Source organism: Aquila chrysaetos, chromosome 1, assembly GCF_900496995.4.
Source record: "Aquila chrysaetos chrysaetos chromosome 1, bAquChr1.4, whole genome shotgun sequence".
Taxonomy (NCBI): domain Eukaryota; kingdom Metazoa; phylum Chordata; class Aves; order Accipitriformes; family Accipitridae; genus Aquila; species Aquila chrysaetos.
In genome coordinates, this window is record NC_044004.1 from 7,559,885 (window position 1) to 7,574,622 (window position 14,738).

The following is a 14,738-nucleotide window of genomic DNA, read 5'->3' on the forward strand; positions in this document are numbered from 1 at the left end:
CTCTGTGTTGACGCTCAGAGGATGAAGTTCAGACATTAGCATGGCAGGCTTTGTGGGAAAACTTTCTTGTTTTCTTAAGGGGCACAGGCAGAAGGGAAAGTCGGGAGATGAAGACTAACAGAAGGTCATGTTAGAAAACCTAATTCCTTCTGGCTGAACCCGGAATGGCCACCACATCCCAGCACGTTCAGTACTTTGCAAATGATGGAAGTGTTGGATTGCTGAGCACTTCTCCTTAGAATGGCTAGCGCACACACAGCAGTTATATATCGTACATACACAAACTGAAGTGTTAATTCTAGCTGCTCTTGAACACATACAGTAAGCACGGCCAGTATTTGCCTGTTGCAGCTCAGGGTCTTCCTATAAGCAAGGGGCGTGTATTGTTGAAATGCTGTCTGTAAGAGCAAATTGTCAAGGCCTGATGGGGAGTAGGACCACAATAATAACGAAGCTGGGGCAAAACTGAAGTACCACTTCTGTTTTAACATCAGAGAACATGAAGTGCACAGTGATCAGTTCTTTTAAGAGGATTTTTTTTCTCTTCTCCTTTATGCGTGCACACACAGTAATTTAGCTTAACTAGTAGGTCTCAATTTTTTGCTTTGCCTAAGCTTTCTTTTAAATAGCTGTTGCTTTCATCTGTGGCTCTGCACTAGTACTTTTTTTTTAGCTTTCTTCCAGTATGTCCAGGCTGCCTAGTCTTCTGTCAGGTCATGGGTTTTGTACTTCTGCTCTCATAACAGTAATCACCTGGGGAACAATATTTACATTCCTGAATTGCTCACCCAAGATAGGAAGTTGTGTGGAAACAGTCTGTCCTGCATAACTTCCATTGCTTCCTGGTTTGGGTGGGAGAGGAAGTAGGAGTACTGAAACACTGCTAAAGAGACTGTTCTCATGGTATTGATGACCTAAGTGTAGTTAGTGGAACACAGAATTGGGGGGTGGGGGGGTGGAATTATCTAGGGTTTTTTGTTGGTGTTTTGGGGTTTTTTTTAATTCAACCCATTAAATAGGCAGTTGGAAAATACTGTATCTTCCTAAAAGTAATTTGTAACTTTAACTAGATTTTACCAAGACTCTTTAAAAGTTAAAAAGAGCAAACACTTACCAGAGTATTTCGGAGATGACTTGCTACCTTCCCCATAATACAAACCGTGGAGAAAATACGGCATAGGGAAGACTTTTCTACACTTACACAATGTGAGAAATTCAATATAGGGCTGATTCTGTACTCGGTCTACAATGCAACATCTGTGCACCACTGAAAACAGGAGCTTTTAGCAGAAATGCTGAACTAATCATCCAGTTAAAAGGCTGGAGGGTTTTCCTGCACACCTAAATTCTTACTTGAAAATTTATGATCTTGGAAAGACTAGGTAGTGGAGGCTTTCATACAGGCTTTTATAGTAGTTGCATTTCCTTATAATCTGATAAGAATTCTCTGGTTTCTTAGTATTAATTTTCTAAAAAATATTAAAGTTTCTATTTTTACTTACGTTTCTGGTAATTCTGTCAATTCTTTCAAATATCCAAGTTTTCAGCCTTGTGTGTATCTCTTATAATCAGTACGCATTAAAGTACAAAAACTTGTACTGAAGTTCTACTTAATTTTTTTTATTTCCCTGGCAAAAACACTTGCACTTAACAAGGTGTTTTCTACTACATTACCCTGCAATTTCTTGTAGTCTGCACAGAAAGTGATATTGCCTTGTAGCCTATACCAAAAAAACCCCCGAAACATTTATTCAAAAGTAAACATTCTCTCAAATATCAGTATAAACAAGGTAGGTATTTGAACACTCTTGATGTTTAATGGTTTGGAATAGCTGATTATCAGACTGCATTTGTCTTACTTGCGAGTGTATGCCAAAGGAGTCTGACATATTTAGTTTGCGTAAGCAGAGACATTTCTTCTAATGATCATGGATCTGTTATTCTATATGTAGGTGAGGTGAGACTTCATGCTACAGTAAGAAGTTCTGGTTCCTAAGAAATTACGGTGTAAAATTGCTAATTCTTAGTCATTCTTGCATTCACATTTGCAGGATGTATGTTTTCAAGCCCTTTAAATGCATCACCTTTTGGAGTTCATGTATTGAGAGCAGAATCTAAAGTTTTTCTCTGAAATCTAACATAATTATGTAAATTTTTTTGATTTAGAAACAAGGCTATCTAACTTATAAAGGTATAAATTCTGTATTTCAGACATGCAAGAAAGCATTTCAGTCAGGCTGAGGGAAGCCAGCTGGATGAGGTTCGACAAGTGATGGGAATGTTGGCCTTTCCTTCAGACACTCATATCTCCCCCTATAAGGTAATGTTCTGTTTGAAATTCAGTGGTACAGCAGAATAATAAAATACATGTTGCAGTTCTTTTTCCTTACAAGAAAATGCATTGATAATCTGAAGATCAAATGTTGTTCTAATTTTACTTTCTAAAATCCACGTTTATAATAGCCCTTAATTTTAATAACCAGTCCTTGCCTGTACATTAATCCAGGTAGTATTTGTATTGTTGCAGTTGGATCTTAACAGTAACAGGCAGATTCACATTGAGCTGGGCTTGCCACAAACCCAGCACTAAAGATCTGTGGGACCGGAAGCATGATATGCGAATATACAGCAAGAGACAGAAGATGGGGAAGTACAAAGGGGGGGGGGGGGGGGGCGGGAAGAGATAGTTTAGTTCAACATTCTAGGCTGTGGCCTTAATACACTAGTAGCAGGCCTTAATTCTGCTTCTCAAATTACTGTTCTTGCGGTGGTTGGGATGAAGAAAGGAAAGATGATTTGAATGATCTGAAAGCAGTATTTTTGATGCTTAAAAGTAAGTGTTCATTTATTTGTATTATACAAATCAATGTAGATATTAGTGGTAATATCTACATCTAAATTTGAATCAAGCAAAATTCATAGGTAGGTACTGTTTCTACCAATTTTGAGTTTGTTCTGTGATCATGTGCTAATTCTCTTCACATTTTTTTTTTCTTTTTTTTTTTAACTTGGCATGGGAGGCAGAAGGTAGGCAAGAGTTGAGCTGGCAAAGCAAGACAAGAATCATGTGAAATGCCAAGCCAACATGTGGCAATGCCAGTATATAAACATGTTTTTTAAACAGTTGATAATAAAATCAATGGTTTAACAAAACAAACGCCACCACCACCCCCAAACAAACAAGCCACAGAATTAATGTTAATTTCTTTGCTAATCCTGGAGTCCTAGAAGGGATCCTGGTACTTTGGATTCTACATCTGATGTGAGTTAAGAGCATAAATGATAGAAGTTTTAGAAGACTGGGTGTAAGACAGAGCTTATCATTGTCTTAGTAGTTAGAAAGAAATAGGAGGAAATAAAAATCCTTTATTTTGTTCTAAGGGCTAGTTTGGACAGAATGTTTCAATGAGGGAGAGCAAGGAGAAAAGCTAGTATTGTTTCACATACAACCATACAGTTGGAACAAATTCCCTACTACTTTTTATGGATCTGACTTAAAACATTCTAGTTTATGGAGGTTATGTTTTGGGTCCCCTAATAATTACCTAGATAAACAGAATCATAGAGTGCACACTTGTTTGGAGATACCTTTAATATGTTGACCAAGAGTTCTGTGCATAAATGGCTTCTTAAAATGGCTTAAAGTAAAATTACTTTTAAATCTGTGAGAAAGTTTGTCAGATCATAATATCTCTCCTCAATTGATTTTTATTAATCCAGGGGAAGAAGCATCTTCTATAACCAATGAATAGAATTTTCTCCAGCTTGTTGTCCTATCTTTTAGGACTTAAAGGAAAACATATTAAATGTGGCAAAACAAACTATTTTCTTTTTTGATATCCTTTGAACAAGCTTGTGTACTGTGGCTGGAATTATTCCAACTGGATGCTTTGTAAGCTGCTACTTTGTGTCCCATCACATAGGCCCTTAATCATAGAGTAGTAGTGTGTCTCTTTATTATGGATCTGTCCTAGGCGCTCTCTGTTCAGTCTTCTCCAGAATTGCCTTAAAGCTAGAACAAAAGTTTCATCCTGGAACTCTGGGAACATTCTGGCCTTAGATGGGGCCGGTGATAGAGAAAACAGACATGCAGTCTGGTGGCAGAAACGGTGCGGTTTGCTTTAGTTAAGGCAAGATACATGTATGTATTTACTTTTGCCCCCATCTGTATGGGTTCTCTGCCTCAGTTCTGCTTGTTCTGCTTGCTGGTTTGGAGCATTTAGAAGTCAGACAAATATTGCTGATATCCAGGATTCTTTCCTTACCTGTGGATTTTCCTCTGAATCTTTCTGCCTCTTCCTTATACGAATTCTTTCTTTCATGCTGTTTCTCTTCAACCATAGGCCCACAGTTGATCCAGCTGTTTCTGCTGCAAGACTTTTTCCTTTTCTCTCTCATCTTAGTATTCCTGGTGGCTTTTTTGAATCTCTTGAAATCCATCACTTATACTTGTGCCCTTTTTCAGCTTCTGTGTAATTCCACTTTCTAAAGGCTTGTCAGAAAAACACACCAGGACTGGTTCGTGAGCTGCATCTCTTCCCTCCCTCATCCAAAGATGTTCCCAGTTTAATGGGAGCTATTAAAACTCTGTTGATCCTGTCTCCAATCCAACACTTGTTTTGTCTGTGTTCATGGAGACCTGCAACTTCGTAATCTCAGCTAAGATCTCCTAGTTGAACAGTGGGGAGAAGTGCAAGTAGTCAGTCTTTAGTTAGAGAGAAGGGATGGAGAAATAATTCTGCACTTACTCAAACAACTGCTGCCAAATCCAGTTTAGCACATCCTTAAATGTTGGCCTCTTATAGTTCTACAAGGTATTACCCAAGTATATCTGAAACATAGTTCTGTTAACATGTAATTTTAGGGTAATGATGAAAAATTTATTCATAGAACACTAAACAGAAAAATGTGCTATGGTACCATTAAATCATTTGGATAAAAGTTCTCAGGCCAGTCTGATCTTCTTGGGGTGGGGGAATTCCAGGATACAGGCTACAACAAAAAGTAATGCTGCAGTCCTTCCATCTCCAGTGTCTTAACTTGAATGAACATGGAACTGAGGAGAGGCAGAGTGGGCTACAGTAGTACAGAGCAAAGCATAAAGACTAGTGTCTACGTCATCGTAAAGTCACTGCCTAGTAATTTTGGTATAACGTTTTGAATTGGATGCTGCTACTCAGTGTATTGTCTGTCACTAAGTCTTTGATTTTCTTTAAATGCCTGTTCTATAAACTCAACAATATACTAAAATATATTATTGTTTCTCCTAGTTGCCTCAAAGTATAGCATGCACAGTTGATAATATGAACTTATTTCTAAGGTAACTAAACATTGTCACTTCTCATGACCCAAATGCAGGTTATGGATACAAAGGAAAAGGGGTACTAGCAGAAGACAGGATTAGGTCTTTGCCTGTATAGGTAACAAGTGTATTTTCAAAGGGTCTTCGCTGCTTATGTGACTCTTTCACAGCATTATTTTTAAGGTTCACTATATCCTTGACCTGTGGGTTTAGTTCTTGCCTCCACGAAAAAAACATCCCTACTTTAACTACTGTTCCCTGTTTTTTAGGTAACGCACAGCATTAAAATAGATATTAAAGAACTTTGTCCTTAAATGCATAGCTTACCTAAGCTTTCTCTAATCTGGGGTTGTGCCAATTCTTCAAATTAAAACCTTTTTACAGAATTCTGTAAACAAAGAGGTATCAGCAGAATTAGCCTGACTTCAGGTAAAAAACGCTTCTGACTTCTCGATGTTAAATGGTTCAGAGGCTATAGAGTAAACATTCCACAATACTAATGTTGCTTCATAAGTAGGCCGGTGTTCTAGAAAACTAAATGCAAGAAATAGCCTTACCAGGATTTACATACCTTAATTATAACATTTGGTAGATGGCAGAGGGAGATTGAATATTGTTATGCCAGCTATTTTAAGTAATACTTGATTTAAATCATGTTTCTACTAAAGTAGCGTTAAAAGGTACTCTCTAAACAAGTACTTTCATACTATGCATTAGCATGTATACTTTTATGTTGTGATGGATTCAGTCTAGTGAGTTTTGCAGAATTTACCACTCCCAGGCTTTTCCCCCCCTGGGGACAATTAGATTGAAAACAACTTATAGTTGTGTTGTTTTTTAACAGGATCTCTTGGACCCTGCTCGATGGAGAATGCTGATCCAACAGTTTAGATATGATAACTACAGACTACATCAGCTGGGAAACAATTCTGTTTTTACTATAACACTCCAGGCAGGCCTTTCAGCTATAAAAACACCGTATCCTTTAACACAGATACTACTGTCGAGTGCAAAAAAGCATTGTGGGTTGTTTTTGTTCTATGGCTGCTTTTCAGAGCTCAAAGAGGAAATGTGACACTTGAATATTTTTTGCTCATAAGTTGTTTAAATGGAGTATGAATGGGTCTCCCTATTAAATTAAGGGGCAATTATAATAAATGGCATTATGGTTAAAAAAAAAAAAAAACCACCAAAATTTAAGGTGAAATCTACATTGTCATTGCATACTAGGCTGTCTTTCCATATGTCTTAAGTTAGTGAATATATCTGCAAAAGTTAGTGCGCTGGGTCAGAATTATTATTTTTTTTAAGCACTTACACACAAATTTACCCTGTCTGATTTTATGTGAATATTCAAATATATCCTGCATCTTTTGAAACTTAGTTGGATTTGCTACACACTATGGTGTATTAGAGAATGACTGGCACTACTAAAGTGTTCCACATCAGAAACTTTACCTGTAGAGGGTGCCAGACAGTTGTTGCTCACTCTTGTTCCTTGAAACAAAGGAAGTGCTTGATTCTTGTATGTACACATTTAAACTTGAATTAAATGGTCATGTACATTCTAATAAGCTAGGCTATATTTGCACAGTTTACTATCTTTTTTCCAGTGTATGTCATTAACTAATTGGTTTTGCATTCTGTGGTGGTTGTTCCTTAACTTGCTGTTAAACAGACAGTGTTATAAAGAGGATGGGAGCTCAAAAAACCCAGACTGCCCTGTGTGTAGCAAATCCCTGAACAAGCTGGCTCAGCCTCTGCCTATGGCACATTGTGCCAACTCCCGACTAGTCTGCAAGATTTCGGGGGATGTAATGAACGAAAATAATCCTCCTATGATGTTACCAAATGGATATGTCTATGGATACAATGTAAGTGTTGAAATCGATGACTTACTGAAGTCTAAAATAGCAGTGGTTATAATAACTTTCTATATCAAAATAACAGCTTATAAACTCATTCGGAAAGCTAGAAGTATCTTCTATATTAACAGAAGAAAAGTAACTTCTTGCAGTAATTTCTAAAGGACTGTATATCTATGTGATTAAATCGGTCTTCAACGAAGCTAATGTCTGATCAAATATATGAATTTATAACAAGAAATCAAATGGCATTAGAAATCTTTCCCTCTGGAGAGCGAAAACGTAAAATAAGTAACTTCTGTGGGCAAAGAAATTTTGACCTCAGACTATAACATCTTTTTTTTTTTTTTTTAATAAAAAAAGGTTATTTGCTGAACAGTTAAATAATGCTTTGGGTTACTATTGTGAATATTATCTTTTGATTTCATTCTTTTTCAGTCTCTGCTTTCTATTCGTCAAGATGACAAAGTAATTTGCCCAAGAACCAAAGAAGTCTTCAACTTCTCACAAGCTGAGAAAGTCTACATCATGTAGGTCCATAAAACACATGATGAAGTGCCGCTGGAATTTTGACACAGTGTATATTGGCATACCCTGTAAAGGGGGGGGCCTTAATGTGTGGCAAAGAAGCAAAACCTGCCACCTTGGGGATCAGACCTGTCGGTGGCATTATTGTTTCTTGCGACCAAAGATCAATGAGCAACAAAAAACACTCTTTAAAAAAAAAAAAAAAAAAAAAAAGAGGGGAATTATGACTTAAGTTTGTACTTGAACAAAAACAAATTTTGATTGTTAAGGTTTTGTAACATAAGGTCAAAAATTGGACTCTTCTCAAAAGTACTTTCATCTTCTAAAGGATAACTTTCTTTAAAGATGGACACTTGCACTGGGGGAAAAGTTACAACAGATTTGAAATTAAATCCATTTTTCTTCCCTCTTTTTCACAATTGTCCAAGACCCTTTTGTTATCAAAGATTTCAGTACTATCAATATGTTCTCCTTTAATCTCCTCTTTGCCTTCTTTATGATCCTCTCGTGAAGTAATCCTGAAAGTGAACTATGTAACTTATTTCCATGGGAAGATATTGGTGTCTTTGACACAAGACTGGCTTCTCTGGAGGATCAACTAGGGACTGGTTTGAAGGAGTATGAAGTCTTTTTCCAAACCCAAATATTTTAAGGAGGTTGCATAAGTATCAAGAGGAACTGAGAACATTTCAGGCAAAATCCAATGCTTGTTTAAATGTTCTTTTTCCAGTCTACCATAGTGTTAAAGTCCTTCTAAAGTTATTAGTTATGTGCATAGGGTTCAATATGAAATCATTAGTGCTACTGCCTTATTTCTTGCTTTGAGAATGTACTCACATGAAAATGAGCTGGTATTCTTAAGTGTTGGGCGAAGTTTCTGAAGATGCCTTGCAGGATGATTACATAATTTTAGGGTCTAAATAGTATTCATTACTGAAACTAATAGTTCAATTTTAACAACTACAGAACACATCCTTATGACTTTTCAGAAGAATTAAACCATTGTAGTTTAAACAAAACCATATTGTAGAGGTTTGTATTTAGCGCTTATTTTTGCATGTTGATGTTGATTAGCTAATAAAAGATTGTAAATGTAAAACATGTTAATAAAAATTGTTTTCCATTTCTTGATTATATAAAATTAGAAAGCTGCTTTGTATTTAAATGTAAAATAATTAACTCTTTTATAAGGGTCTCTCTTGAAAGGAGTGCCACTTCAGAATGTTGTTTTCTAGTGTTCTGTAAGATTAAAAACAACCAAAACAACAAAACAAAAAAAACCACCACCACCCCACAACCATAAATGTTGTTCTTCAGGCTCCGACATCAGAGCATCTCAGTCAAATACCTACTTTTTTTGTTTAAACTTTTCATATATGAAAGTACACTCTAATCTACATTCCTGTCACTTTTTTTCCTGTCACTTCTTAGAAGACTACCTAATGTCCTAGAGATTTTCTGTTAATAAAATTTTGTGGGAGATGCTAGGTGTGAGCTTTTGATGCGTGACTGAGTGCTTTAAAGAATGCTTACAAATAATAGTGGAGGGACTACACCTTCTATTCATGTTCAATACTCAGAGATCACAAATATATAAACTGATTGTATCAGCCACTGGAACTGTAAATACAGTGGGATTTCCAGTGAGGTATGTCTGAAAAGGTTCAGATGCTTTGGAACAGCTCTATCTGGAACACTGCAGAGCTGCCAGCTTGGCAGAGACCACTGTTCCTGTACTTACTGCTGGAAGGGCCTGTTTCCCTCAGCTTTTTCTGAAGTGGCAGATTTAGCCATTCCTTAGAACAAAAGCAATGTGCCAAGAGTAGGTCGAGGCAGATAATGAGCGAACTTGCATCAGTAACTGGAGTAATTGGCTCTCAGTTTAAGCAGGAACTGATTTTTTCCTTCCTCCTGGGGTAAAAGTTGAAGCATCATCAACTCAAAAGGGGGGAGGACATCACCCTGGGGAGCAGCGTTGCTGAAACCCAAGTGGAACTGCATCTGTTTTTCTTTGGCAGACTATTCACAGCATTGTAGCAGAAGGGCATGGTTAACTTTGAAAATGGCAACCTCACTTTTCCCTACTTTATAGAAATGCATAAAAGGCCAAAGGAGGGGGGGAAGGGGTAGATTTCTTATCAGCCCTGAGGAAATGCATGGTGACTGCACAACAATTGTAGGGCATGGAAATTGTTGCTTTTGCTTTTCTAAGTACTATTTAGAGCTGTGGCTTCCTGAGATTTCAGCCCTTTTTGCTTTCTGTGGCCTCAGCAGAGTGGTGGAGAAATCCACGCTCCCAAAAAAACTAGTTTGGGAAGGGAGGGGAGGAGAGCAGCTGTCCTACAACAGGAGGGGGCCTCTCTTTATGGGAAGTGACATTTCAGAGGGCCAGGTGCCAAGATAAGGTCTGAGTCCCTGATGTGGTATGTTTTAAAGAAGATGCTCTGGAAAGAGCCTGGGGGAGCTTCAGCTGTTTTGTTGGCCATGATTGCTTGCTTTAGAAATCTCTAATCAACCAACCTATTTTGACTACAGCAAGACCCGTTTGATACAGGCAGTTGTTGGCTCCTGGCTGACCCGTGTGGACTGTGTCCAGGACATGCACCTATAGCCTGGCTTTCATTCTCAAACTTGCTCTGGCATGACTTAAGAAGCCTTCCGGCTTTATAAGGGTCAGAATCGGTGGCAGGGATGGATTGCTTTGGTGCAGCTTGGAGTTCTGGATTGTATTCCATGCAGCCTTGAGCTCAGAATCCAGAGGTGTCAGTTCATAGCTCCTATCACAGGTGGCTTCAGACATCAAACCAAGAGCAGTATGTGCAGGCTTACAGAGGCTTTCCTCAACAGTTCAAAGTTTGGGTGAAGATCTTGTTAAACCTGTCTCATTCTAGCAATGTCTCGCATAGCAGTAAGATTGTAAACACAGGACGGGGAATCAGTTATACAACCTGACTGTAACCTGATGTCAAAACTTCAGCAAATACGGCCATAACCTGCTATTTAGAAACCAGGCCTTTTCTGCCAGTTGTACATCTTGTGTTACCAGCGATGCCTCTGTTTCATATCAATCAGAAAGTGGCCATCAGCTACTTTAGGTGAGATTCCTCATCTCTTTTATGGATAACCTGCGTCATCTAAATGCCTGCAGTGTGCTGAGGTGGAAGACAAAAGACAATCCATTTATGTCCTTAAGGGTACAAGTTACTGCTTGTACAATGAAGGACATCCTTTCGAAATGGAAGAGGTTGATTAGTAAAGTGAAGACTATCTCCTCAACATCCGGGTGAGCTGTAAATGAACAATATCCTTTACTGTGATGTGTTTTCAGTATTACCAAGCAATTTAACAAAATGAGACTTGAGGCTCTGGATTTTGGTTATGGTGTTGCTGTTTGAAGGCGACAGTTTGTTCCAGCTGTGGCCAGGACATGTTCCTCTGATTTTCACAGTTAACACCGAGGTTGAGAATTTCCTTTAACCTTTCCTTCTATTTGATGTGGTCCAAACCCCTAGCCTAAATGCTGAAGATTCTGCAATATTGAGAAAGGAGAGAGAGGTATTGGTAACTGTTTGTATTGGTAGCTGTTCCATCTTGACTGTTCACGATGCCGTGGGTTTCTTCGATACCTGTTTCAGCTTGAAGTATTCCATTATGTGCCAGGCTGAGGAGGGTTCAAGATGCTGAGATGGCAACACTTTGAAGGCAGGAAGTAGTGAAGCTGATACCATGCTCAGGCAAAGCATTTTGCAGGAAGCTTTAAAGTCTGATGGGCTGCTATGGTTCTGGGGTTTTTTAATATTATAAGAATGTCCTTTCCTACTCATTAATAAGATTACTTCTTGGAAAAAAAGATTATTTGGGAGAGGAAGAATGACAAAACTATGTACAGCTGGTAATAAGCCAAAAGGAAGCCTTTGAACATTCTTAATAGACAACCGTTCAGAAAAAAAGTAATACCGTGGCTTTCTTTTTTCCTGCTTCGGGTAGCCTGAGCAGAGTGTGTTGGGAGACGCACCAAACACTTTTATCAGGGCGTGCTTTGAGACCCATGACTACACCGTGTTCTTGTGCACTTTTGTCTCCTGTAGCACAATACAGAGGTCACTTGGTGTAACAAAATGAGTATTTAAATCTCTTCTGTCCTGTTTTTCCATGTTCTATAATGAGGTATCAGATTCAGCTCAGCATGTAGTTTCTTCCTGCTATGTCCCGAAGTCTGCAGCACAATTAACACTCTGTCCCAGAGGCAGGCTAATGGGTCTTTTGGGCTTCCCTGTTTCAGTCTTGTAATCCTTAGGCCAGGGTTTTGGGTTGTATTCTCCAGCGTACTCCACCCCGAGGCTATTTTTTGTTTTGTTTACCTGGCTGTGAAGAGTGGTTTTTCTGTGGTGTGACTTTCTGGCATTTGGTACAAATAATCTGCATCTTTAAAGGCAAAACAAGGCTTTAGTGACAACATGCTGTCCGCTCCATGGTGTCTGAATTAGTGCACCAAATAAACCCCAGCCCAGATCAACAGGATAGTTGATCAAATCTGATCTTTATCTGATCTTTGAACAGGTAAACTGCAAGTAGTTTCTTCTGGTCATTGAATTCTATAGTAACTATTTGTTTCTATTTGATGATGAGGGGCATCTGTGGTTAGATACTCACCAGGATCTCCCTGCCATTATGTTTGCCAAAGATGCAGTGTCTGGCTGGTTCTGCAATAAGCATCAGGCATGCTGAAAAGGAGCAATTTTTTAAATTTATTCATTTATTTTAAAGAATTGGCTCTGTTAGCTAAGCTTTGAGAATTTTTCAGCAGCTTAACTTTCTCCTTGTTTTAAGAAGAGATACAGGATGGGCAGAGGTGGACAGCAGAATCTCTTCTTATCTCTTTACTAACGTATCTTCTTATAGCCAGGTAGGTTCTGTAAGTAGGATAAAGTATCTCTGGCACACAGTCAGGGGAAGAAAATCTGCAGTCATGGCCAGCAACAGGGAGCAAGAAGCTATAGCCCAGTTATTGCTGGATGTGAAGGCTGAAAAGGTTTTTGGCACAATAGCTGTAGAGCCAATGCAAAGTAGTTCTACGGTGCAGTTGGCTTTTGTGAGAAGTTCAACACGTGTCTGAGCAAGTCATTGAAAAAAACTCATCTGAAGAGATCTAGTCCTGATTTCAGTTTGAACTGAATTCTAAGACTCTAAACAGAAGTTCTTCATTTCAAAAATGCAATTATTCCTTATCATTGCTAGCTAGCGACAAGTTAATTTCACTGAGGAGCTCACAGTTTTGAATAAGATATTTCAGACTCCACCATAAAATCCTGCTATTTGACCACGTTAAAATTATCAGAGATCTGTATCCTAAGCCAGAGGAAGTCAGCTGTAGGATAATTAGCACCACAAGAAGAACAATAGGAAATAGCAGAACAAGAAGAAATAAAAAAAGCTGCTGAACAAGAAAAGCTGTTTGTTTTGACTTATTAAACATGAGAACAAGTGTCAGGGTAGAGTTAAGAAATGCTATCAGCCAGCTATCTTTCAAAGAGATTAAAATAACTACAGGAGTTTTTAAAAGTGCAAGTAAGAGGAAAAAATTAACATTAAACTACTATGTGGTAGACATCCAGCCTTGATTACAAAACTACACCCAGCACCTTGCTGCTTGCTCCTAATAAAAATGGCAATGTTCAGCGTGGGTGGGTGGGGTGGAAAGGGAGATAACACTGAGAAAAACTGAAATAACTTAGCAACATGCAACTGAAAAAAAGTGTGTGCAAGTCACAGAAATCAAGTGATCACTCTCCCGGAATTCTTAATTGTTCAGATCTAAGGGAAAGAAGCTGTTCTAGTATTGAGCCTGGGGATGGTATCACATGAATGGAGAGCCTCTAGTGTAGTCGCTGGTGTTTAAGGGGAGGGGAGAATAAAAAATCAACCTGAAGGATAACTGTAAGTAAGCGTGAAGGGGAGATGTTTACTGAAGATAATTATGCCATACCACCCTGATGACCCCTGTTGTTGAGTCTTCTCAAACAAAATCCAGCTGCAGTGCAGTATTACGTGTGAGGACATTAGCTAACAACTGGAGAAGATGGGAATTAGAAATTGCACGAGGATCTGGCTAAGGGAGATGGGATAAAAGGCAGCGTGAAGGGCAGGGTGGCTGATGGGGTTCCTCAGGGATCTGTCGTGGAGCTGATGCTAGTTGTTCCACAATAAGCAGGAATGTGCTGATGGGATAAAAATAGTAGATAGCCTCAGCCCAGAGGATGCTGGAACATTATCAGGAAGAAAAACAGGTAACCTTGAGGACTAGACTAACAAAAAACCGAGATTGTTTTAGCATTACAGGTCACGCAGCTGTTGGTTAGGATCTCACTTGAAAGAGTCTCATTATACGCCACGGTCGTGGAGGGCTTTGGGCCTCCCATGTGTTGCACCTTTGAAACAGAGAAATGCAACCCTAAAATGGTGCTACCATCGGCATGAAGGAGCGAGGGCTGCAAAGGGGCCTGGTGCTGCTTTGGTGGAGCTAGAGTGCAGTCCTGCTTGCTCATGTCCGTATCTCTTAACGCTGAAGCTGGAGCAGAGGGAGCACTGAGCTGGGCAGTGGAGTGGACTAGAAATCCCTTCCCAGCCCAGCTGGCTCGGGATAAGACATTTCCTTTATTCCCAAATTAATATGGAAAACCAAGGCTGGTTAAGTGGGGCATAACACACGAGGGGCTGGAACCTACATCTGTACCTACACCTTGACCCTATTTCCTATCCCATAAGACTAACTTTTATATTGTGTGTTTCTCAAGGAAACAGTTTTATCTACCCCACAGAGCAGAGGAGCAGATTTTCCCAGGGAGCTCATCTGAGTTCCCAGCCAGGACTTTTTCCTGACAGAGCCAGAAGGAAGAATGAGGAAAGATGATAAAGTCTATTCACTTCAGGACAAAAAGATCATTAACTAACTTAAATATTTTGTTCCCCACCCATGGAGATTAAGCACAATCATATAGACAAACTCCCCAAAAGGAAATAAACAGATAATAAAATCAGTAGAC

General features: G+C 38.9%; 1 protein-coding gene across 7 annotated transcripts in view; it reads left to right on the plus strand.

Annotated features, from left to right (window-relative positions):
- Positions 1 to 9,189, plus strand: part of MAEA (macrophage erythroblast attacher, E3 ubiquitin ligase) — a 54,939-nt gene extending 45,750 nt beyond the window's left edge. For all 7 annotated transcript variants that reach the window (XM_030016276.2, XM_030016270.2, XM_030016285.2 and 4 more), the window contains 4 exons: positions 2,212 to 2,320; positions 6,147 to 6,280; positions 6,981 to 7,176; positions 7,606 to 9,189. In XM_030016276.2, the coding sequence (XP_029872136.1) occupies positions 2,212 to 2,320; positions 6,147 to 6,280; positions 6,981 to 7,176; positions 7,606 to 7,701 (535 nt within the window). In that variant the 3' untranslated portion in view covers positions 7,702 to 9,189. The remainder of the gene's footprint in view (positions 1 to 2,211; positions 2,321 to 6,146; positions 6,281 to 6,980; positions 7,177 to 7,605) is intronic.
- Positions 9,190 to 14,738: the final 5,549 nt, after the last annotated feature.